At 44.1% G+C, this 26,026-nt stretch overlaps 2 protein-coding genes across 2 annotated transcripts in view; one reads left to right on the top strand and one right to left on the bottom strand.

Annotated features, from left to right (window-relative positions):
- Nucleotides 1–24,898, top strand: part of vasnb (vasorin b) — a 29,051-nt gene extending 4,153 nt beyond the window's left edge. Inside the window, exons 2-3 of the mRNA XM_037793553.1 lie at nucleotides 4,436–4,497; nucleotides 20,858–24,898. Coding sequence (XP_037649481.1) covers nucleotides 20,865–22,943 — 2,079 coding nt within the window. The 5' untranslated portion in view covers nucleotides 4,436–4,497; nucleotides 20,858–20,864 and the 3' untranslated portion in view covers nucleotides 22,944–24,898. The remainder of the gene's footprint in view (nucleotides 1–4,435; nucleotides 4,498–20,857) is intronic.
- Nucleotides 1–26,026, bottom strand: part of coro7 (coronin 7) — a 136,258-nt gene that overhangs the window by 41,488 nt on the left and 68,744 nt on the right. The window lies entirely within an intron of this gene.

Genomic DNA, 26,026 nt, shown 5'->3' with positions numbered 1-26,026 from the left:
CAAAACATGTCGATAATCGGCTGGTGGCTGGCTGTTTAGGAAGCGCTTGATTTGATATGCTGCAGCGTTTTCTTTTAGCCGAACGCGCATTTTAAACGTCAATATCGCAGTCGATCATGTTCATTTAATTTTGGGAAGCCACAATTGTGATTGCGATTTAATATTCGATTAATTGTGCAGCCCTACGTCGTGCCTTGTATCGCCAGAGCTCTGTTTTACGCCAATTAGGGGCAGTGCCTGAAGCATCTTACCCTCAGCATCAAAGGGGATTAGAGGGTTAAAAGTCAGGTGCTGAGGCGAGGAGGCCTGGTGAAGGGAGGAGAGGAGGGATACGGGGGAGGTGGAGGTAGAGGAGGACTGGAGTGGGGCACTCACGCAGCAGGAAGAGAGAGGGAAGTCGACAAGGCAGAAAGTTGGAATATGTGTGTGTGTGTTTGTTTTTCCCAAGGCCATGTGAAAGGGAGGGCTCGTCACAATTAGGAAGCAGGATTCAAGATGTCCAAACTCTTCCTCCGTCAGAGTTAAATGCTCGTCAGGTGGAGGGTGGGCGTTCCCCCGGGTTGACAGCCGAGAGCCGCTCTCTCAAACAAAACCCCTGGCTTCAAGGGCCTCAGCCTCTCTCTCTCACACATCAATGCTGACCCAGCGGTATGCGGAGGCAAACCCCAGCCTGTACGCCCGCCAAGCTAAATTGAAGAAGAGCTCGCCGATGCAGCCAAATGATGCGTTCAGAAGAACCACTTCAAAACCTTGCATAAATATACACGCACATGCGAAGGGATCTGAGGGCTTCGGAGTGCCCCAGCTTGAGCGCAAACCCCAAATAACTGCTGTCCTCCGCGTCCACAGACGCACAAATGCTCACTGTCGTTTTACAAGATCGTCTGTATCTTCTAAAGCAGATGAGACAAATAAACTCTCGTGCTTTACATTAAATGCTGCTATTTTTTAGATTGGATCATCTGCAAAAAGCCCCCCCCAAAAAATCCCCCAAATTCCTAAAGCAACTCCAGGGAAGTATTGAGGGAGAGGAGAGACAGATGGAGGCTGAGAGAGAGGATGAGAGGGAGGATGCTCATCCCAGAAAGCCACCACAAATTGCTGCATTTCAGTGGGTCCGTAAAAAAAAAAAGAGAAACAGCTCCTAATCTAAGGTTGTAATTACCTCTGGTCAGCACTGTAATTAGGAAATGAGCCTTGAACCAGATCTTGCTAGAAGAGCAAAGCAAAGACGCACACACACACACACGCAGTGTTTGAACAAAACCAGAAGTGGGAAAGACAGATCTCACTTTAAGTCAAATATTTAACCGCTGAGATGAACATTAACGTTTTACTGAATATGGATTGAAAGATAAGACGACATGTGACGGAGGTGTGTGCACCTTTGGGTTACTGTGTTTCTGCTCGCCATCAGAAACATTCACACACACTCGCATGCAGGCACGTCGTACATACGAGCCGTCACGTACGCTCCGAGCCGCTCTCTCTCTCTCGCGTTACATCAGTCGACGTCGGAGTTCTCTGGTCCCCCTTCAGCCGGGGACACAAATAGTGTTGTTATCTGCTGTGAGAGAGCGAGAGGCGGCCTGAGGGAGGAAATCAGTGCATGTATACGTGCGAATGCCTGCATGCGGATATCCGAATGCCACCGCCGTGCATCAGCCCAAAATCTAAATCACTCAACGCTGCAATCAACAGCGGAGCGGTTGGGACAGCGCCACAAGTCACAGCTTGTCACTGGTGTACATGTACAACATACAAGAAGAACACACCTGCAGCAAAACAGGAACCGTCTCTCTGCAGGTTTAGGGTTCAATTTGGTTCAAATTGTTGGCAGTTTTTAGATGATGCCACCACAAAGTGGTTCCAACATTAACTGCCCAGCTTCGTTCTGCTTTGGGAGAGATTAAACCAGATTTGGGGGGAAGAGAAAGGGAGTGACACACAGAGAGAAAAAGGAGAAACAGACGAGGAGGAGGAGGAGGAGGAGGAGGCGATATTTATGTTTAACAGATGAACACAGAGGAAGAAAGAAAATTATAGTGGACAGAAAAAGGCTGAAAAGTATCTAAAAAAAAAGGGAACGACAAAAATAGCTCCTTCAAAAGAGAATACATACGAGAGTAAACCGATAATGGTGGAAAAAAAAGAGAGAAAATAAGAGGCAGGTTAAAAGATACTACCGATGATTTGGCAGCGCGCAGTCGGCACAAATTAAAGGCCGAACGTCTCGTGGGCAGATGTGGAGAAGGCGGACGGCGTACCGAGACAGCAATATTGTTGTCGACAGTTTTGTTTTTTTAAAAAGTCATTCATGAAGCTTAGTGGTGAAGATGATTTGCATCTATTCTGAGTACCGGGTTCCACTTTTGAAAGCTAAATATTTACAGTGCAGCCGAGGGATTGTCTGCAGGGAGACACGGTGATCTCGGGGGGAAACTGACCACACCGGAGTCCCCCGCACGGTAGCTACACACAAACAAGACTGCACCCACTAGTGAGCATGAATCACCTGTACAGATTAGTGAAATGCATGCAAACAACCCCAAAACTGGGCACACACACGCAAACACTCAAGCTTCTGTGCAGCAGAGCAAAAACACTCCCACAGACAAATAAATAAACAGAGAGGATGCAGAGAGCACGCGAAGGGCCTCGCAGCAGGTCAGCGAGCCAAGTGGATGATTTTCAGATGTAAACGCGGCGCTCTGCGTGTGGAAGCGAGCGTGAGCTGCAGGATGATGGTATATAAGCACAGTGGAGTGAGTTTCAGGTGTTGCACAATCGGGTGAAACACGTGGTTTGATTCCGCCTCCACAGACTGTTTGACTCAGAGCTTAGGTATATGAAATATGGCTTAAAAACACTGCTTAGCGGAAACATACCGGAAGAGTGAGTCCAGTGTATTCAGTGTCGTTAGAAAACGGCACGGATACAGCGTGCATCTCAGCTACTTATCTCTGAACCCGTTTTATGATCATGCCTTGAATCAATTTAATGAAAACTCTGCTAAATATCTCCCGCTAATAAAACATCTATCGAGCGTTAGCTTTCCCCCAAAACCAACTCGTATTTATGACCTCATAACCGCGCTCACAAATAACTCTCGATACTCGTTAATACTGAATTCAATCAAAGCGACAAACATATGGACGTACGCACAAACCGCTCCGTGGTCATGGATAATGAGACGCTAATCAATAAAAACACACAAACAGTGTGGTCAATTTGGGGCCAGCCAGCTGATGCCACATAAAATTAAAGCTGCTCTTGGCTTTAATTAAAAAACTGAGTGCCGTTAAACACAGTAAAAAAAACATCAAAACACTAACTGAGGAAAAGCACAGGGACACGTCCCTTTATTGAGAACTCCATAAAGGAAATCAGTGAAGTAAAAACTTTAAGAGTACACACGTATTAGGAGGTAATTAAAGACATAGTGTGGACCACTCTGAGATGCTTTTCACTTCGGCATACATCCAAAACACAGAGCAGCACATGTTTCATTTAAAATGACAACTTTTATAACGGGTTGGCCCGATGATCTGAGTCCACCCACCGAAATCCAGCGGGATGGCCGACTGAGATTAAATGGAAAATAACTGCAGATTCGGGAGACATCTTTTCGCCGAATTCATCAGAAAGGCACACTATTAATGATAGATTACGTTCTAATTTGTACTAATCTCTCATTAAGTGGCGTCCAATTAAATCAGCAGAGTTTTGAAAGGAGTTTGGTGTAGTGTTTCTTCAAACTGCACGTTGCCAGGGCAGCTGCATTATATTAATTTGTCCACCGCTGTTTTCTGTCTCTGTTCTTCACAATATGCCACAAAAGTAACCAAATAAACATCCATTTAAGCACACGCCAAATGCATCCCTCTTTGCCTCCTTTAACTTTATATCAATAAAACTGTCAAATGTTAGTCTTTCTTAGGAAACGTCAATCTATATCACTTTAACATTTGATGCCCTCCTGAGGCAACACCTCGTTCATGAGCAGCTCGAGAGGGTGAAACTTGATCAATCTAGCAGATCACACCAGAAACTGTGCTATAAACACAGAGCAACATATAGGGGCTTGTGTCATGCTTAAATCAACACTCTACACACACGTACACAGAGACACTCTCGGGCCACGGCTGATGTGCTGATACCACAGGACGAGGAGCTGACAGAGTGGAGAGTGGTCGGCCTGCATTCTTCCTCTCCAGCTCCGTCACTCTCTTGTGCTGCCACACGGCCCGCCAGCGCTCAGCACGCTCCCGCACTCAGCTGGAATCCAACCAATTAACAGGCCAAAAACTTCCTGTTTTTGCATGTGGACCTTTAACAATGCATGACGGGGGTGCTGGATTCCAAATAAGCGTAGAGAGAGAGGAAAAAAAAACTATATATTTGGCTAACAGGTACAACTTGTTGTTGTTTCCAGGGAACGAAGAACTGAAAGCAAGGAAAGTGGAGGAACAGTAGAGGAGGACGCTTCTTCACTGGGTGAGTTTAGCAATAAATTAAAATCTGATGAATAAGATGTGGCCGGTTACCAAAAAAAGAACTGTTGTTTAGCGTCAGATAGATTAGAGAAGCGTGATAATAATACACTCCTTTGAATATTTGTATCCAGAAACCCAAATGGCACACGCTGTTGGCGGTCCTTGTTGTGTTAACCGTAACACCCTGCTTCCTCAATAGGCTCCTTTCACGCAACTCTGAGCCTCTTAACAAGACTGGCAGGAGAACAAGAGCAGCTCTCTTAACACACAACACACACACACACACACACAGACACACACACGGCATTTAATAGATACAGTGAGGCTGTGTAGGGTTACAGACAGAGGGAAAAGGAAAAAGAGAGAATGGAGGAAGTTTGGAGTTTACCGTGCCCGTCTGGTTGCTGAAGTTGTGGAAGAAGCGGGTAGCTACATGTAGACGTCTCGGTACATGTAACCTTGTAAACATCTCTAGTAATTGCATCGCTCATATTGTGTTTATAGAACTACTTTTCAAGTCTGGTAATATGTATTCATGTGTGATGATGTTAGTCCTCATAGTAGCCATTTCATTGTAGTGAGACCATTTTTTGAAACTTGCTCTCACTGTATAAAATGACCTGTGGTGACCTCTAGGATAATCACAGCCTCATGAAACTTTAAAATCACAAACTAGAGACCTAGAGCATTCAGAGGATGGATGGCTTTCCTAGCTAGATTGACAATAAGGGGGTTTCTGAGCAGTTTACACAACAGAAGCGCTTGCAATTCAATCGCCGAAAAATGCAATTCTTGCAGAAACCTCAAAATGTCAAAAGTTTTTGATACCAAATCACAGCATGGCTTTTTTTTATTGTGTTCCTCAAGGTCTTGGTGTCTTAATGTGGTATTTTGGAGGGATTATTGATCATTTTTAATCAATTCTCGAGGGGAAATGTATTTTTAAATTTAGCACCAAATGTGTGTCAACCCAAAAATTGCTGCAACAACTTATTAGACATAGTAGAGCATGCGGATGGCCATCATATACTTCTATTATAATGTTCTAAACCCTTATACACTTTCACAATTTATTTTATTTTTCCAATTTTTCACTAGAACAACTTGACACACAGTGCTTCTATGTGACATCTACTGTTGACCTGCTATCTCCCCCTAAAGACCCCCTGTACCCCCCTTTAAAAAACAGGTCTGTTGTGGATCTCAAGAGGGTTACAAACTCATCAATGAGCCGCACGGTTGCACTGGCTGATAGATTCCTTCATTGCGATGAACGTGGGCACTGTTTATGTGTATGATCCGCTCAGTATGAGGTCCCTCAAAGAAAAACAAACCCAGAACTTTGTTAGAACAATAAAAAAACAGAACTAATAAACCGCCTATATGTGCTGGGGGTTACGGCCTATCATTGCGTCACTGGTGAAAACCAATCTGATTTTCTTTTCTACTTTACACACCCCTCCTGACGACCTCTTCGCCCTCTGTCCTGCCTCATTCCTGTGTTGTGCTAGCTGCCAATGAGCTGTGACAGGAACTGTGTGGGCTTGTAAAGACACTCACATACATACACAGGACAAGACCGTAGCCTCGGGGGCCTCTGGACGCACACCGCTACTCTCGCTAATTGCCTCGCAGCTCCTGCCTCTTTGAGCGGCCCGGTCGTCCTCAGGGAAAACAAACAGAGTAGAAGAAGAAGAGAGAGCAGCGGTGGTGCAGAGCTCTTCTTCTTCTGGGGTTTACTCTCGGCCGTAACGCATGCAAACATTCCTCAGGTCAAGGAATTTGTGTATAGTGTATCTGCTTGCCTGCTGTAAATTATTTGCTATACAGGCAATTCTTCAACGCCAGTTTCTGCCTTAATCTTGAGCTTTTAACATCAAAGCCGGCGCACGCTACGATGAATTACAGCACATCCCGTGTGTGTGTGTTTTACCTGCCTTTTATCCTGTGTGCCGACTACCACACCTAATGTCATACCTAATTTATACATTTGAATTTGCAGTAAAATATGAGTGCGTGCACGTGTTGCAGGCTCCGAATCCGAACCAAATGTATGTCTGAGCCGTCTGTGTTTCCCATTAATGCGACCTGTAGCTGTGTGTGTTAAACGTCTAGACATAAAGGTGGAGAACACAACTTCCCGCTCTCAGTCCGTTGCTCATTAATGTCCCGACGCCATGGCGACCGTGCATAATTGTCGATTAATAATGTTAATAATTCTACCCAAGAGCAAACATGGAAGAGCAAACAAGGGTGCTCCTTCATGATATGCAGATACTCAAACACACACACACACACAGGTAGATCACACGTGTGAGCGAACACACACAGGTACGCATTGTTCTGCATGTCACAGGTCAGCTCAGGAATCTACTGTACTCATTTAATGACGTGTAGGGACGGATGTGAAAGCAAAAAGGCTGCTCTTTATACAGACAAATTGCTATTCACCGCTACAATAACAAAGCATCATTCATCCCTCCCTTCACTTCACCCCCTTCTCTCTGTGGCAGTCTGACAGGTTGTCTCAGGTTATCTGTTTATGACAGTGTGACTCACCCATAGGGCGCAGACACACAGACCCTGGAGGCATAGAGCTCCCTCGTTACCACACCAAAGGACCCTCTTTCGCTTTATTCAATAATGTTAAGCAGGCGTCAGGGTCAAGGCTTCCTTTTAAGGATCATACCAGTCAAAGTATGATATCTTAGGAAAAGTTATTCCTCATTTTTCACGCGAATGTTCAGCAACAGGTGACGCACATATCAATTTCCTTTTCAAAATAAACTTCCATCTTAAATCAACACTGACTTCTGGTTTTACACGAGATAAGAGCACCGGTCTCCTGGGCGAAAGTTTGGTGTTTTCCACCCCAACCTCTTCCCTATGTGACGTTTGCTGCTCTTTATACTTCCTGGTTCACAACAAGGCCTACTGAAAGAGGCTGGGTAACGCGTCATATTTTTGGGGTACAACAAAAATCTGGTCAGCACTCGCCGAAATTGAGCCAATCGCAACGCACGACCGCAGCTTCAGTTACACTGCGCATGTGTCATACCCCGTACCCCAAGACCCGTGTCCGCCCGTGTCCCAGCCTCCTTCAATAGGCCTCGGTTCACAACTATGTGGATGACATACAATTTTTTTGTGGGATATAAATGGGTTCCAAAAAGTTATTCCTCATTTTTCGTGCGTTTTCCTACGAATGTCCAGCAACACGTGTCAATTTCTGCTCGTTACATGCATACAGTCTTTTCAAGGAAACAACTTGGTTAGGTTTAGGCAACGAAACTACTAAGTTAGGTTTATGAAAAGATTGTGGTTTGGGTCACATAACTTAATTACGTAACATGATGATTGTTGCTCGTTATACTTCCTGATTCACAGTTACGTGGATTACATATGATTTGATTTTGTGGGATATAAACAAATTACAGTGCATTACTTTTCTTAGGTATAGCTACGAAGGGTGTATGAGAACAGCCTGTACCACGGGTTTTTATGTTTCATCCCGTTTACTACAAATCACATGTACTTTACATCACAGTTAATTATTCTGCAAACCACGCTAAAAATTTGAATATGTTTTTTTCCATCATTCCAGACATCCGTTGGTTTCCGTTCATTTCCATACCGTATGGAAATCTGCTAGCAGACTGTTGAAACTTGCTTGAGTTGTAAACACAAAGTCTGCATTGATTTCTGTCCAAGTCAAACCACATTACCAAACAGTAACAATGTGACAAATATTAATCCAAAACCTGTTCTGTGTGACAGACGTGGTCTGAAATTAGCACCCGCTGACAGGGAATAGATAACCGGTTCCCGTTAAGAGCGGGTTCTGAGTTGTCCCCATAGACAATGACACATACGCACGCCGTATCATGTTTCAGTTTGTTTGTGACCGCGTTCCACGGCGACTAGAAAACAAAAACGCTCAACAACAGCGTGGCGCTACTAAACCTGAGGGGATGCACCCTATTTGTTCTCTGATAACGCCGCACTGTGCACAACAAACCTGTGTTGAAATCAAGAACGGCATTTTCAGTGAACACTTTTGCCCGGTGCATTATTGTGTCATTCACATGCCTTTTTTTAAGTGACTGGCAGATCATACATCATAAGCAGATCATGCTGCTAAGTGGTGGAATTTGGAAGAAATTCATATTGACTTCTACGACATGCACCATGAATTCCTTTAGGCAGTGCGCTGGATTGTTGCATTCAGCAGATTTAAACAGTCCCGTGTACCGACAGCCTGAAGGGAAAAGGAGGCTACAGAGGGCTCATTTGTTTGTTCCTCCACTTCTGTCACTACCCTCCTCCCCTTTCTGCCCTCTCTCACCTTGTTTTTGCTGTACGAGGAATCTTCTGGTAGCGCACACCTGCTGCAGGCAAATTGGGGAGTTGCGGGTCAACGTTGATGTCTTAATAGACTGTTGCTGACGGATGTCTTTACACTCGCTGAGATAGGGCTCACCTGTTTAATCACTGGAGTATGCATGTCAATGTGATAATCAAACCAGGGATTAAAGACTGATGTTGGCCCCCGGGGCGCTGTCATTTATCTGTGAGATTTTACGATAACATCGAGAGGCATTTAATGTCAGACTCACTTCACAGTGAAACTTTAATTCAATCTAATAGGAAGGAGAACCTCTTAAAGGTTCAAGTGGATGACAGTTAAATCGGATTTGTGTCTAAGAAGCCATTGTGGTAGCAATAAACAAGTCAACAGTGTTGGCAGAGGAGGTAAAGGCAGGGCACCCGAGGCCATGGAGGAGAGGCATGTCAGTTGCCAGCCAGCCTCCCCAACGCTGGCGCAACACCAGCACAGGCAGCAGTTTCACAATAAATTCCTTTGTGACATCCTAATCGGCAACAGTGATCTCCATTTCACATTTATCTTGCGTGTGTGTGTGTAGGGCACATGTCTAAGGTGTTTCTTTTTTTTTTTATTAGGGAGGGAAAAGCCTGCGGGCCAGAATGACAAGAAAAATCACAAACGGTAACTCGTAGAAAAGGAGGGGGGGTGAGGTTTGGGGGCCTGAAAAACAGGTAACACTGCACAATGCCAGCCTTTAAATGAAGGTACAGAACAAAATGAGGGAGGTTTGTGTACGTATATGACATTATTTAATGTCACTTAAATGTCAACATGAGTAATCTTAATGTCAACCACTCAATTAGAAAACGACCGACGGTGGATCTTTTAAAGGCCGATATAATAACGATAGTTTGGAGCAGGAAAAAGACGATAGTCGACTTTACCTCTGCTGCAGCCTAGTTTTTTAATAAATCTGATTTTTGTCACTCTGAATTTACTAATTTGGAAGCAAATATCCTGAAGTGTGATTTGGTGGATTACATCGTTGGAATATGTTCTATTTATCTGCAATTGGCGATGTGCTGTTCTGTGGTTTACAGTATGACTGGCCAGGATTACTTCTGTCGCGTGCCTCGTATATTGTTAAATGCCACTCTTGCAAACCATTCACATTCGTGCATATTCCCGGAGTAAGGAGGATCCTTAAGTGTGTGATTTCATTTCATGAATGGATGGATACGTGGCTGGATTATTTGGAAGATAGAATGCCAAATTGGTAATCAAGTTAAAGTAACAGTTGAATGATTTCTTTTCCTCCCTGTCTGCCTGTCTTGTATCGGGGACCAAAAGCTGATAGTGTTGCATTATATGTTCGAGAGATCACTTTTTATTCTCCCCCTCTACCTTGACTTTGTGTACGGAGCCTCCATGCAAAAAAGTGATGTACTTTCCTGCGTGACTGGTGCAGCCATCGGCCACTATCGGAACCCAGTTCCGTCGATAATCAAAGTTTGTAAAACCTTGGTGCCAATTAATAGGCCAAACTGATAAACATGTCATGAGTAATAGTGAACAACAACAAATAAATCACTCATTTCACAATCAGCTCATCTATAAATAACTTGCCTCCTTCCCCTACCTGCCAAAGCAATTATCTTTTCAATCATCTTTGTTGACATAAATCAATCAAAATGTCACACAAAGAGGAGGCGCTCTGTAAGATGCAAATATCTTCTTTCACTCTTTCTTGAGTTTGCAAAGTGAGACATGGCTGGATGTATGTTGTACTGAACTGCATTTTAACAAGTTAAATAGGTTGTATGTTTACTTTAATTTCTGTTTACCATCCCATTACTTTGGCCTTGAGGCCTCACAATGTCCTCAGTCTAATGAACACTTTGGCGGCAACATAGTTGCCACGAGGCCCTGCATTGCTGCTCATCAGATTCCAGTCATACTCTTGCCAGCTACATGAACAAACCTGAGGGAAGGAAAAGAGGTGAGCAGAGGAGCAAGGGGAGGGCAGCGTGACAAAGGCGAAGAGGGGAGATATTTGTGCAATGTGTCAAACAAGAGTGGCGGCTGTCAGCTGCCCGACGCGCGAGGCGTTTGTGTGCATGTTTTAAAATTGGCGCTTTGACAGAAATGCAGTCTGACAGTCGAGACCTATTTAAGTTCCATGAAAGCCAGAGGAGACACTCAGATAAGTATGCTCAAAGAGTAAGTGGAAAGATGATCCAGAGGCACAGACAAGACGAGCAGACGAACAATGCGCGAGGGCTTCCTCTGCGATGTACGTGTGTCACTGTTTGTCTAACGAGGATAGTCGGCCTGCCAGTCAGCCGGTCCTACTGTCAGTCAGCGTGCTGCCTGACTCATACACACCCTCGGATTTAGTTGTGCTGCAATTTGAACTCTTTACACGGCTCTGTTGCAACAAAGGACAAAGGTAAAAACATCCAGCGTGATCCATCAATAAAAGAAAATAAGAAAGACAGTTTAGGCACTAAGATGTCCTGACAATGAGAGAACGACTCCCACATTCTTTTCTTTTTATCAGTGATAGAATAAACATTTGGAGAAATAAACAGTCTGTATTACACATCAGGTAGATAAAGATCAGGTGGCCAGGAGACAAACTGCACATCACTCCGGGCTTGTGGCTGACTGATAAAACTGGTCCGTCCAGCCACTACTAACCTCAAGCACACACACACACGCACAGCACAAATATCGCCCTGTCCCCGCTCGAGGCCAGGTTAGTCTCAGGTACTTTGAAGACTTGAAGTCAAAAGTAGTCTTTTTGAGGCCAGTTGGCTTTGGGATCAGTAGGACAAAAGCTCACTGCTCCCAGGAGTCGGTGAGCCACACAGTACAATGAAGTTTTGATCCTGGGAGGAGGCGTGAACACAGGATGTAAAGGCCTGAAGAGCGTCCAGCTTTGTGACACTACGATGTCGTATTTACCGTTTCCTGGTGATGTAGTCAGACTGTCACTAACTACTGCAGTGGTAAAGAGAGCGAGAGGGAGTCAGAGAAGGTGCTGTTTGTGTCTCTGTTTGTGCCACTCTGCTGTGACTGACTCAAGCCAGGTCAAAGGTAGGCTGTTCAGGTCACCGACAGCATAAAGGAGGCACAAGTTTGAGAAAAGCTGTAGGTGCAATTTCACAGAGAAGTAAGAAAACAGATGACGGCCCATGTTGTCTAGCGGTGCACTGGAATCCTTTGTGTCTGTGTAATGTGAGAGGTCTGTGGTGAAGATCTCAGACAGATTGCGATGTGATTGTGACCTCAGTGACCATCTGTCCCGAGAGGCCACAGGGCAGGGTGCAGCGATAAAAGATGTGTGTCAGTGTTAAGACATCGCTCACTGGGCAAAACAACCAAACACTGTGTGTAAACTGGGAGAGAGAAAGAGAGAAGATGAGAGACTCTGCATCATGTGTCTCCCCCTTTGTGTGTGCTTTTATTAAAAACAATATCAGTTCTAGCATCTAGAGCACCGTCCGTCATATCCTTCAGCAATAAAACAAAAGGAAATGTGGACCATTTCCTTTTTGGAACTCATAGAGTCTGACCTCTTTGCTCGAAAGCTCAGAGGAGGCAGAGCTAGACAGCAGACTCGCCGGTCTAGTTTGGCTGCTCGGCCGCCCACCTCGGGCCTGCCTCCGTTCCCCTCTCGCCTGCTCCGAGGCACAAGTGTGCAGCCGGCTAAGGAGCTGGAGCTTCAGCGCAAGTCGCATCATTTACTCAGACACACTCCAGAGGGTTTTGGGTTTCACGTTGCCCCGGAGGAGCGGAGAAAGCACCTGTTGTGGAGACGAGGACCCGGCGAGCTTCAGGTGTGTGTGTGTAACCGGAGCTGGGTGTGTGCCCGTGTCGAACAGGGCCTGTTATCTGTGTTGTCTGGGCCACGGCTACAACAGAGGACACAGAATACTGAGCAGCAGTGGAAACATTAATCCGAGCATGACCTCTGACCTCGAGGAGTCGCTCTCTGCCTCACTGGTTCACAGGCTTTGTTGTCCTTTGGACTGATTTTATCTGACCACATGAACTCAGCAGAGGTTTCAGATTTCTTTCTTCTCTCTTTTGTGTGAATATTAATGTTGTATTTTTACAATCAAACGTAGTCCTTTAGCACAAACGGATACGCAAGACTTGGATCAGAAAACCAAACACAGAGTTGCCCCGTGTCCCTCCCATAGTGCTTGCTGTTTTTGAGAGTTTTACTATTTCACTACCCTCCCATTCACCCCTGGACTGTATATTATGCTTCTCTTTCAAGTCCTCCAGCTGCAGGCTCTAATGGTAAAGGCTTAACACTGTCCTGGTTAAAACCATAAATCCTGAGATGAAAAAAAGGACAATAATAAGCTGTTTTACAACTCATTTAGCAGAACGTATGGAGCGAAAAGCGCAGAATGAGGGAAGGCATAAGAAAAGAAAAGTCTGTAGGAACCTGCCTGTTGGTTAAGTGTCGCTAATTAAAACAACAAGCCTTTGACATCAATCAGCACTGGCAGCGCTGCTGCACGATGGACGTGACTATTACAGGGTCTTTTTCTTGTGGTCGATGCGGAAATCAGTTGGAAAGCTTTGTTTGTGCAGTACATTGTAAAACTATCACGGCCCCCTAATCTCCCTTCATACCACTACAAAGCATAGCAATGATATTGTGGCTTCAAGATGAGTATTGCCAGTGACAGACATAAAACTATCATCCTTCTTTCATTCCACATATCCGCCTCTCCCCCGTCTGTGTTTGTAATCTGACCTTGATGCAAGTGCACAGTTAGTACAGCATGTTTTGGGATGTTGTCTCTCTTTTAGAAAGGCTACTACTGGCTTTATATAGGTTTTTATGCAGCCCAGCCTCGATGTTCGGACACCTAATATGTCACAAATTTGTGCATCTTCGTAACGTTTTATATTAAGAATCCGTAATAAGTGTTACTTAATAGGTAATAAGGCCCGTATAAGATGCTTATTAACATTAATATGTGTTAATAAGACTATACAAGTGTTAATAATAGCATTATAAACACATTTATTGTTAGATTATAAGACATTTATAAGCACCTAATAAGAAACTTGTTAAGAGTTTATATACTGCTTAAGATCATTAATAAAAGCCTTATGAGTTTATTATAATTGTTTATAATAGCATTACAAACACATTTATTGAGTTTAACATTCTTAAGCAGTCTATAAACTCTTAAGTTTCTTAGTAAGTGCTTATAATAAACATGTTTATAATGCTATTATTAATACTTATATAGTTTTATTAAAACATATTAATGTTAATAAGCATCCCATAAGGACTTATAAGGGCCTTATTACCTATTAACTTATGCTTATTATTATAAAGCGTTACCACAGCGTACCTTGATAGGACAAAATTACAAAAGAAAACCATTAGCTTTCATGTGATTTGATTTATTATCAGTATAAATAAAAAGGAAAATAAATCTACTTTCCTACTATGCTGCCAAAACCCCCCGAGCACCCTAAGAGGGAAATCTTCAGCGAAGATGACGCCAACACGTTTCTGCCTTCCTTTATAATCAGTACATATTCTGTTTGTTGATCTTGCATAGTTTGTTTAACAGGTACAACAGCAATAAAGCACCACAACAGAGAGGCATAGCACATACCTTAGACAAATACTTTGCAGCATTGCATGCGTACCAACCGCCTTGCATCAACATAGCTGACATTTTCAAACTCATAGTTGTGTTGCGTGCTTCTGCACAGACATGCTACTCGCTCTCCCGCGCCGCTTCTTAAGTAATCTTCTCATCCTCAGATATTCTACACACAAATCTTTTTTGTTTCTCCGTCTCAGCTCTCTCTTGACCCCCTTTGTCATGTTGACGGATAACCCCCCACTGGATTGTGGATAACGGGGTCCAGCTGTGGCAAGGACGTTGCTGACAGTAGATAGGGGATGGGAATATGGGAGTGTGTGTTTTGGAGGAGTGGTCCTTTGTCTTCTCATCGGATCAGGGGATGGAAAAAGGGGCAAAAATAAAGAGGGGACATGGGAAATAGGGGGGGAGGTCACACCAGCCTTCATCATCAGGGTGCCTAAGTTATCATTTACAGCCAATGTGAATTAATGTCCCTGTGCTACTGTAGTAAATCCACACAAGGAGCTGCTTTCGTAGTATATTTTATTAGTGCACTGCAGTGAACTGAACCCCCAGACCTTCAACACTGTAGATCATACTCTAATGCACATACCGAAAGTATTGTTCCTTTAATAGATAAAGTCCCAGAAGAGAAGGGGGCCTCTTTAATGGGAGTATGCACTCTGTAGTGTGCAGCCTTATCCCCTTACTGTGACTTGGCGTGGTGCCCCCCTGTAGTCTCTGGCCCGGCCTGCTGAATTATGCAAGTGCACAGTGACCTGCAGCTCCTCCACACCCACACACACACCGTGATTTTCTTCCCCCTCTTGTACCCTTCATTGCCCCTCAGTGTTGGCCTTCAGCTCTGAAGATAAGGGCTCTTGACGCTTGGCCTGCCGGGATTTAATTGCCGAAGACCACTTCACCCTCCCAAAGCCGGGGCCTTATCCACCTCTCCACCCCGGTGCCCCTGCTGACAGAAACCTGCTTTTGTCTCCGCTGTTCTCTCCCTGCTTTTGTTTTCTTTTCCTACTCATCTTGAAAAGAAAGAAAAAGCGGGATAAGAAGTGAGCCCATGGAGAAATGCTTTTCTTCCTTTTTGCCCCTTCTTATTGCCTCTTTAATTTTTCTTTTTTTCAGTGGACTGACCGTGTATTTCACTTGGTGTTGCGCAAAGACGTTCCCATGCTTCTTTCTCAGTATTTCCTCTTCACCGTTTCCCCCTCGGGTGATTCCTCATACTCATCAGCCAACACGTTTTATTTTAATACAACCCATAAACCATAGAGCACAAACACAGATGCAAGAACAATTGATCTGGTAACAAAGATTTTTTCCCATTCATATGAGCAGCACCGTAATTGATCCAATCTATCGTCTGTTTATAAACCTCTAAAAGACTCCCGGTTAATCTCTGAATGCCAAGCCAGTGAGAGAGACAAGCTCACTTTTTCAAACTCAGCTGCTGCCTGTCTCAGGAATGTCTCAACAAGGAAAGGAAATTACAACTCAAGAGAGGAGGAGGAGGAGGAGGAGGAGGAGGAGGAGGAGGAGGAAGGGACGAAGGGAGGGGGCATTCCTCCTTGTGCAGGATGACAAGCCTGTCTTTCTACTATCTCTCTCTGGGCCCTCCACCTGCGATCACTTCAAAACACTCGAGTTAAAGCAAACAGGAGTCACTCAGCACGACGGTATACTGTGGATTCATACTGTAGTGACGCCACAATTTCGCCTTATCTTACCCACCGATAAGACCTGCACAAGTCACTCGTATCCAGAAAGAAAAACAGGAGAATCTAACCGATGTTTTTTATCTGTGATCTGGCAGTATCCACGAACTGAACGCCCTCCCCCATCCACATCCACCACAGTTTCTCCTCCATCGGGTTATCAGATGTGCTTAGCCCAGTTTTGGAACGAGGCACACTCAAATAAACATTCTGCCCCGGGGAGCTACATTACAATCACCACGTTGAGTTTCTAAGAATAATATTCTCAGTTTTATCTCGCTCTCCTCTCATAGCTGCCTTGATGTCGTTGTATGTTCTGGCACTGGACCCGTAAAGCCGTCTGATTTAATGTACCAAAGTCAAGTTTCTCCATCTCCGGAAGGAATGAGATTGGATTTTTTTTGGGACAGCTTCAGACACACACAAACAGTAAAGTTAGACAGTATCATGTGTAGTTGTTCGGTAGATACACGTTTTGTGTATTGGATTAGAGTTTAGCGAATATCTCCGCTGGCTGTCCGTTCTGTGTGCGCGCTGCAAAAAAAAAGCCGGTTTTCATACACAGAAACAAACAAAGTGGCTCGGCCCAAACCGCCACATTCAGTACGATTGTCATTTCTTTATACAATCAAGGCTTCTATTGAGGTTTTCAAATGAAGCTTTGAATGTCTGTCGCCATATGACATTTTTTGACCGCAATGAAAATGTAGTTTTTTAAAGGCTAAACGCCAACAAATATAGATTAAAGAAGAATATTTCGTTCGATAAAAACATGTTGTGAATTTTTTTTTTTTTTTTTTACAAGGAGCGCCGTAGTGCAAGTGTGTGTGTGTTTGAGAGAGAGAGAGACACAATTAAATGCAATGTTTCGGTAAGGTTTTAATAATAATAATTGTAATGTCAACATTTTGAATGAAGCTTCAAACTATTCGATAGGCTACAGTCCTACGAGCCAAACGCGGAATTTGGACCGACCAGGCTATTATTTAAATTTTTAGACTGCTTCTTCATTTAACTTATTTTCAAGTTATATCATATGTAGGCTGTTATACGACTATTTAAAACATGTGTCCGGTAGTTGGTCTATATGGCCGGAATATCGGAATATTAACCGTCATATTGGCCACCAAAAAAGAGTCTAGCATAAATCCTGGTGCGTGCAGTGTTGGTTTGAGTATATAGTATGAGTGCACTCTCTTTGACACAGACACATCAGTATCCTGAAACTGAAACGCAGCACCCTACACACAGTGACGATATGAAAACCTGAGACCATCTGCGTACGCTCCAGCTGTTGCTCGATTCTCCCTAACCCCTTCATCTCCTGTTTATCTTCCCAAATCCTTTTGTTTTCCCTTGTTCTGTACACATACGCAGCACGGCAGCCACTCTTTCTCTCTCTTCATCATCATCATTTCTGAGCCCTGTAATGAAACCTGTCTTTTTCTCTTTGACTTTTATTGAAAGGCTTTAGCCATCCTATGGGTTTATGACTCTAGTTATTGATTACTACAATTATCTTACTAACATGGGACTTCTCTCCAGCCCCTGAGTCATGACCCCCAAATTCTTTACATCTCTGTAAATGTAATTACTCACCTGTTAAAGTAAATACCCCCAGGCGCTGGGTGTAAAGGCGATTAAAGGATAGCTGCAACCTTTCACCTCTGCTGCCCATTCAGCTATAGCCAACAGCAAACTGTCGCAGATGTTATCGTTACTTTCCGGACAACATTTTCCATAAACAAATTGCAACACTAAGCTGGTTTTCTGCATGGCTGGCAAAGTTCAGGTAGTTTTTCTGTGTTGTTAGCAGGTGCTGACTCTGAAAACTAGTTAGCTGCTTTGTTCAATCAAGCCTCGAGGTTTGAGTAGAGTCGTGTTATTGACGTCTGGCTGCACAGAGTAACATTTCTGCCCTGTCTGAAAGAGTTATCCGAATAATAAGAGGAACGCGTTGGCAGCGGGGTTCGGGCGAATGCCATGATTGCTTTTTGTTCATACACTGGAGAAGGAAAAATAAGACATCAGGGAATCTTTCCAAAGAGGGGTTGCAATTTCAAGGAGGAGCGGAAAGAAAAGTATGCTGAAAGAGAAGGAAAATAAATGCCATAGCTGTGGTGTGATGAGATGATACCCTCCCCCCCAAAAAAAACCCTTGATCTCCTCTCCAAGTTCTGACATTTTTTTTGGAAAGAAAATGTTTCATTAAACAGACAGAGTGAAAGGAAAGAGCAGTAAATGAATATCAAAAAGAAGAAATTATTTACGTTGGCATCAGCTCTGATGCTACTGTAACACACACTTAGATTAAGTTTAATGTTTTCTATTAACAGAAAGCTGTTTTCAGAAGTGGGATTGACACCAACAAGTAAATGAAACCAAACTGCAGCGATTTTGCACATAGGAAAGACAATTAGACAGACGGAGATTAAAAAAATATGCCTGCCTGGTTCAATGACCATTGTGCAAAAAAAAAAAAATCTATTAATGCTGTAACTTTAGGAGGAAAAGAACATCCAAGATAGAAAAAGGAAATGAGGAAAATAAAACGTCCGAAGCAATTTCTTTGACATTTCTTGTGCAACGGGCCACAACCCTAGGTAAAGCAGTGTGAGAACAGAATGTTCTCTGTTATATGTGTGTGCGCTCCATCTGTGTAAGACTATAAGTCACACATACTTGGCTTCTCATTCAGGTATTTGCGCAGTGAAGACATCAACAACTGCGCCATTTAAGGCCCTAAAGTAAGCTCCCTCAGGCATTCAAGTCGACCAACACATACAGTGCTTGTTGTGGGTGTCATAAATGTTCAAGGCTTGGAGATATCAACTACTCACTACCCTCGCCCCCAATCAATAAGCTTAGATCACGACATTAACTAAAGTAATCCCAGGTGAATATTGAATGTATTCGATAAGGCTGCCCCATCTTAGTCGATTAGTCGACTAATTGGTCGTTTTTGGTCGATTTCTTTAGTCGACTAGTTGTTTTTTTATGCTTTATCATGCTGACTGACTCATTTCCAAGAAACTCATGAGCCCATCTCTGGTAAACACCAGATTTAAAGTGGTGCTCTTGTGTGATTCTTTGTGGAGAAACTCAAAATCGTATGAGTGTTAGTCGACTAAGAATTTCTTTGGTCGAGGACAGCCCTAGTGTATTAGCAGATCAGGCCAAGGTGCCTCTGGTTTAGGGTTACGGACAAAGAAGTGCTTTCTTTTGACTGCCTGAAGAGTTAAAAAAAAAAAAAAAAGAGAGAAGACAAACAGCTGTCTCAAGAAGAGAAATGGTTAACAGATAGAGATGTTGCCTCTTCCCCCCAAGGCCGTCTCACTCGATAGCAGAGGATGATAAACTGCCACACAGACTAATTGTCTGCAACTAGTTTCTTCTTTATCTCCCCCCTAATTCCTCTCTCTGTCCTTTCCATCATCCCTTCCCTCCTTTTAAGCCCTTTCAAATACTGTGTTGACGCTCTACCAGGGCGTTTGTTTTTGGAAGGCTCAGGTGAAGTGGACTTAAATCACAGCAATTGGTGATCTACAGCACTCTTTTCAGTATCTGTATATTTCATCCAGTATTAGAGACCCTTGTCTGGCAAGCAGCAACACTGGCCGTCAATCTGCGCAATGATAACATAGAAAGCGTGTGTTATTTATATTACGTCTATGGTCAGGGAAGCAGCTCCGGCCTATCAGTGGAGCTCCTCTCCAAGTTTACAACGCCGCAGAGTAAATCATCCACAGATGCATGGCCACGTGCAGCATGGCAGACATACAGCCAAACAAAGTTGACACGGTATGGTTATATGAAACTGGAGAGACCAGAGCAGTGTTTATGGTGAATCATTGAGAGGGCGTGTGTGAAGCTTTTTCACTGTTTCAGTGGCTCTGGAGAGGCAGAAGAACGTTCAAAGTCACTCTGTGTTTTCACTTTGATACATCATCTCAGAAACAAAACAAGTCGGATTTGTTCATTGCTGCCGTGCGTCTGTGTGTTTCATAGGCTATGAAGTCTGTCGTAAACATAGGGAGAACGGTTAACTGCGACCCTACTACGACCACAGTGTGTGCAGTACAGTAAATAGCAGTGGGTGGGTGGCTTACAACACATATTATCATACATGTGTGGCTGTGCATGTACTCATGCATGTGCACATAGCCATCATTAGAAACAACGGTTTTGGCATCCCGCAATACTATCTATTACACAGATCATTGCAGGAAGAATGTGGCACTCCTTCAGCCAGAAAAGCGTGGCAAGACGCCACTATGTCAATTTTTTCCCAGAGTTTAGCAGAAAACTCCCTCTGAAGCCTGAGGTCACGGCTACAGCCCTATTGTTTGAGAGACCTTGTGACAAAAGACTGCCTTTGATCACTGGCTATGCATAGTTAAACCTTTGATAGTAATCTCGCTCTTTGAAACACATTAAAGAACCACGCACTGAATCAATAGCTGACCCAAGCTGGTTTAGAAAACTAGACGATATAGGGAGAAAATATGCTTTGTTAAAGAAATCCAACATTATGCTGCAACCCTCCCACATTTATTTTCTTAGCCCTAGTAATATTATGTGTACTACTGTTGTATCACGTTTACAACCTGTCAGCATTTACTGTATATTTCTCTGCAGATCACTGACGGTTTATATGTTCTCTTGTTTTAGGCTGAGCATGGAGAGAGAAAGAGTCTGCACCATGAAGGTCTTTCTCACTCCGCTGATGCCCTTCCTGCTCTTCCTCATCCTCCCCGATGGCACCTTGTCCAGCGACTGCCCGAAGGACTGCTCCTGTTCCACACCAGAATCCATCTTGTGTTTCCAGAGACGCTCCTCTACCATTCCCGAGGGAGTGCCCCCATACACAAAAAGTCTCTACCTCTTTGCCAACGGCATTGAGGGCTTGAGAACTGAGGATTTTGATGGTATGGAGAACCTGGAGATGCTGGACCTCAGTCAAAACAAATTGACTGAACTTACTGATCGGGTGTTTGAACCTTTGACCTCTTTGAGAAACCTGGACTTGTCATCCAACCAGATCACCCACATTTCAGAGGAATGCTTCCAGGGTATGGCCCTGCTTGAGCGCCTTTATTTGTATAGTAATCATATCGAGACCATCCACCCTGCGGCCTTTAACGGCTTGGAGCACCTGCTGGAACTCAAACTGCAGGGCAACCAGTTGACATCCCTACCTGCTCTCTCAATGCCCCAACTACTGCTGCTGGACCTTCGCTTTAATGTCTTTCCAACCTTGGGTCCTTCAGACCTCCATACCCCAAACCTAGAGTCGCTCAAACTGGGTGGTGTGGGGCTCACCAGCCTGAATAAGGAGCTCATAGGTAGTCTAAAGAACCTCCACGAACTGGACATCTCAGGAAACCAACTGGAGTCCTTCCCCTCAGCACTACAGGAGACCCAGGGGCTGATTCACCTCAGCCTGGCTGGGAACCCGATGGGTCCTCTAAAGGTGCAGGACCTGCAGAACCTTGGAGAGCTGCAGGAGTTGGACATTAGCAGCCTCAGTTTGCAGGGCCTCCCTGAAGAGTTCTCCCAGCTCTTACCCCACCTCAGGAAGCTCACAGTGGCAGAGAACCCCTTCAACTGTCTCTGCACCTTAGCATGGTTCCCAAGGTGGCTGAGAGCCCAGAGCATCACCCTGGTGAGAACAGAGGAGACCCGCTGCCATTTCCCACCGATCAATGCTGCAAAGGTATTGGAAAGACTGGAGCACAGGGATTTTGGCTGTCCCACTACAACTACAGTCACCACTAGTACTGTCAAAACTACTACTACCCTGCCTGTTCCTGTCACTACCTTCTCGAGTACTACTAGAGCTATTCCAGTCCCCAGGGCAAGTGACAACCCCACAGAAAACGTTGATGACATTCCCCTGCCCCCTGTCCCTGCATCCCCAAGTAGCAGCAGCATGGACCCCGGTGAAGAGCCGCATTTCTGTCCCCCTCACACCTGTCTGAATGGGGGTACTTGTCGTTTGGACCAGCACGGTCAGGTAGAATGTACCTGTCCACATGGCACCTCTGGCATGTATTGTGAAGTCCAAAACCAACACCCGCCTTCACCACCTGAAGATGCCATCCCCATGGCAACTGTCAGCGCCGATGCACCAGACATCAGCTCGCATCAAGCAACCGCAACCTCAATCCTGCTGGACCTGCACCGCTACATTGAAATGCGGCCTTACATCCGTGGAATCCGCCTAACCTACCGCAATCTCTCTGGGCCGGACCGCAGGCCGATTCAACTCAGCCTGCCGGCATCCTTCCCAGAGTATAGACTCAGAGGCCTGAAGCCCAACTCCACCTACACTGTGTGCGCCAGTCCACTAGGTGCACCTAGTGGCATGGACAGTGTCTGCACTGAGGCCCATACGGTTGCAGAAAGCAAGGGCCCTGACGCACAGTTTGACGACAAGAGGCTGACTACTATGCTGGTGCCTGCGATTGCCATCTTGCTACTGCTGATACTGATAGCAGTAGCAGTGGGAGTGGTATGCTATCTTCGCAGGAAGAGGGCCAAGGGCCACCTGGATCTGGACTGTGAGCCCTCCCAGCTAGAGCTGGATGGAGTGAAGGCTGGTTTGGACAATGGGGCACTGCCTCAAAAACAGCCCCAAATTTTGATCCCTGAACCTGCTGTTCAGAATGGCAATCTGGAATATGAGGTGTTGCTACTACAGGACCACTGTACATCAAATAACAATATGACTTCACACAAGCCGTCCTACTTTTGACACCTGGCTTTGACTACTCAGAACTAAAGGAGGATTTTAATTCTTCAACTCTGTTGTGAAAGACAGAGATTGCTGTTGTGAAAATGGAGGACACAGTATCAGCCAGAGAGACTGGACATATATTGAACTCAATGCCCTCCTGTTGTCTAAGCAGACATTAAACAAGTTCAAAAGCATTTGTTTTGACTTTAAAAAGCATCGAAAGTGCCTCTACTCCATTCACATGCTGCATCCTGCTTCAATAATACTTCCTCACTCACATTGCTGGAATGGCAACCTCTCAGCTCCCAAGCTGTGATGGTGGGACTATGTTGTCATTGGCTGAAACCTACAGTATAGGGTTAAGGGACATGGTGACCTCAGGCCCTCCTTTATCTGCTCATAAAGGAGAGTGCACTGAAATGGGGTTGTGCTGCCCTTTCTCCATCACAACAGCCCAACTAAACACTATCAGCAATTGTCTTTGCTGCATGTTGTAACTCCTCAGTGCTGCCCCAAAGAGATCAGTGCTTGCTTTGAATGACCGTTAAGACACCAAAATGAAGTCGTGCAGAGAAAATAGCTGATGCTTGTATTGCTTTATTTGGCTCTTGTAATTTTTGTTTTGTTTTGTATATATGTTTTTTTATACCTGTGTCTTTATGTTATTTTTTTTACTGTGCAACATTGTGACTGTTAACAGCTCTGTAAACCCCCCCCCCCCACCTCTTGTGACTAACAGACAAAACAGCAGATTAAAATCTTTGAAGATTAAAACTCGTTTGGTACCAGCAAAGTCAATCAAAGGGCTTTGCCCCCAGAATGTCAGACAGTCTAAGTAGATGTGAGTCTGGACAGACTCGAGGCTAAATCCCCCCCTTCTCGATTCTGAAGCCCTCAGCCTGCTTTGCCACCACAAAGCGAGAAGGTAAGCAGGATTACAAAAAGGTACAGAGGGAAGCAGTTGAATGAACCCCTTCTGTTTCATTGCTGCGCCGTGTTTCATACAGTTTAGAGCTCGCCTCGATTACAGTAAGCACTCACATGACTATACCACAGCACAAGAGAACTTCAGAGACGTTATTTATTATTTATATTCTCTGCAAACTCTATCTTATCCCTAAACCACAATTCATACAACATACTACTTAGCCTGGCCCACAACAAGCAAAGCAAATAGTGGTTGTGTATTGTGTTTCCCTTGAGTAAAAATAGCCTGCTCGGTGTAATGCTGTGCACATTTTCTCCTTGGCAAGGAGGGCCCCGGTTTTGCTCACTTGCACCTAACAAGACTTTGGAAAGGCCAGATGCACAAGAGAAGCAAACTTCTTCATATTGTTGTGTAGAGCACAATGACAATTGCAAAGTGGGAGATCCACAGGAAGGTTATTATGCCGACACAATGTGCTGAGATCCAAATCTGTGAACATAGGGCAAAGAAGGACTCAAGGTAACCTTTTGTGTGCATGTGTGAGCATGTGTGTGTGTGTGTGAGAGTGTGTGTGTGTGTATGTGTGTAGATCTGTCAACCTCAGTGATAATGCAAGTACGTGTTCTGTCTTGTGCAAAGACCTGCAGACGTCAAGTTACTATCAGTTACCCCCCTCTATCTGCCCTCATGCCTAGGAGTACATTAAACCCCAAACACACCAAAGACACATCTGTGATCACATCTGTAAAGTTACCTACAGTACCCACAGTGTTCCCAGCGCACAATTAACAGTTCCCTGCCAACAAGATGCCTTGACAACCCACACAAACAAACAATCAAGCAATGCAACTGGAATATTTGTCTGTAAAATAGAATACATTGAAGATAACCCCAAACTATTTTCGATGTGATTGTTAATTTTTCCCTGTTTATTTTGGGAAGCTCTTTGTTGTCATTCGTTGTTTTGTTTTTTTTTATTTTGTGAACTTATTTGTACAAGTGGAAAAAGTGATATTATCATTAAATGAATATCCAAAAATATAAACGGATCGAGTTGTCTTTTTTTGTTGTTAGTTTCCACCTTTTGCTTGTAAGAGGAAGGATTAGATTGACAGGCAAAGTGGGGGGATTATATTTGTCATTAACTTCCCTTTCCTTTTAAGCCATCACTCAACAGGGCGAGGGGAGAGATCCCAGGAGGGGGAGTCCAGGAAAGAGAAGGGAACAAAGGTACAAGTGCAGGTGTGATTATGCTGGATAAAAGATAATCATCCACACATTAGTCAACTTGTCTATGTGTACATGTACTTGTGCAAATTAATTTCAATAGTGGTGCAGTGCCAAACATCTACATAGACATTTACATTCATGTGAGAGTATGTCAGACTCTCGCTCCCTCTTTAAAGAGGACCTATTATGCTTTTGTGGTTTTTCCATTTCCTTTAGTGTGTTGTATAGTTTTTTGTGCATGTAAAAGGTCTACAAAGTAATAAAGCCCAAAGTCTATACCAAAAGGGGGTTACTCTCCCCCACAGAAACACTGCTCCTGTACTGCCTTAAAAACCTTGCTTGAAGTCCCGCCTTTTTTTCCGTAACGTGGTGATGTCATCAAGTAAGACATTTGCATAACGGCTAGTTTGGCACACCCTCAAACAAAGCTAGTTAGAGCAGAGCTGGTATGAGAAAAGTAAAGTGTTTTTTTAACATTAAAGCATGCAAACATGTTCCCAAAATTGAATGTACATAGAAATTTTCATGGCAAGCCATCCACAAATGCCATCAAAGTCATTAGGATTCATCTTCTGGGAACCTTGAATGTCCATCCATCTGACAGCTGTCAAGATATTTCAGTAAAAGCCAACCAACACTGCCATCCTTAGAGTCATGCCGCTAGCATGGGTACAAATTGTTAAATCATTCATCTCCAATTTACAATAATAATTAATGTGTAAGTGTTCTATAAAAGTAAGTGTTTCTCTTTGCTACAATCAACAGTGCACCACCCCTAAATCTTTTTTTTTTTTACAATACTGTTTAATGTGTGCTTTCAATTTGTAATTCTTCCTTACCAGCAGTGAGCTGGAGGCAACATGGAAATAAAGATTATGATTGAAAACACTCCGGTTAAGGTTGTAATTGGACTTAACCATTGTGAGTGACTCACTGGTCTAAG

This window comes from Sebastes umbrosus, chromosome 14 (genome assembly GCF_015220745.1).
Source record: "Sebastes umbrosus isolate fSebUmb1 chromosome 14, fSebUmb1.pri, whole genome shotgun sequence".
NCBI lineage: Eukaryota > Metazoa > Chordata > Actinopteri > Perciformes > Sebastidae > Sebastes > Sebastes umbrosus.
Note: the sequence above shows the minus strand (reverse complement) of the source record. Positions and strands in the feature narration are given on the sequence as shown.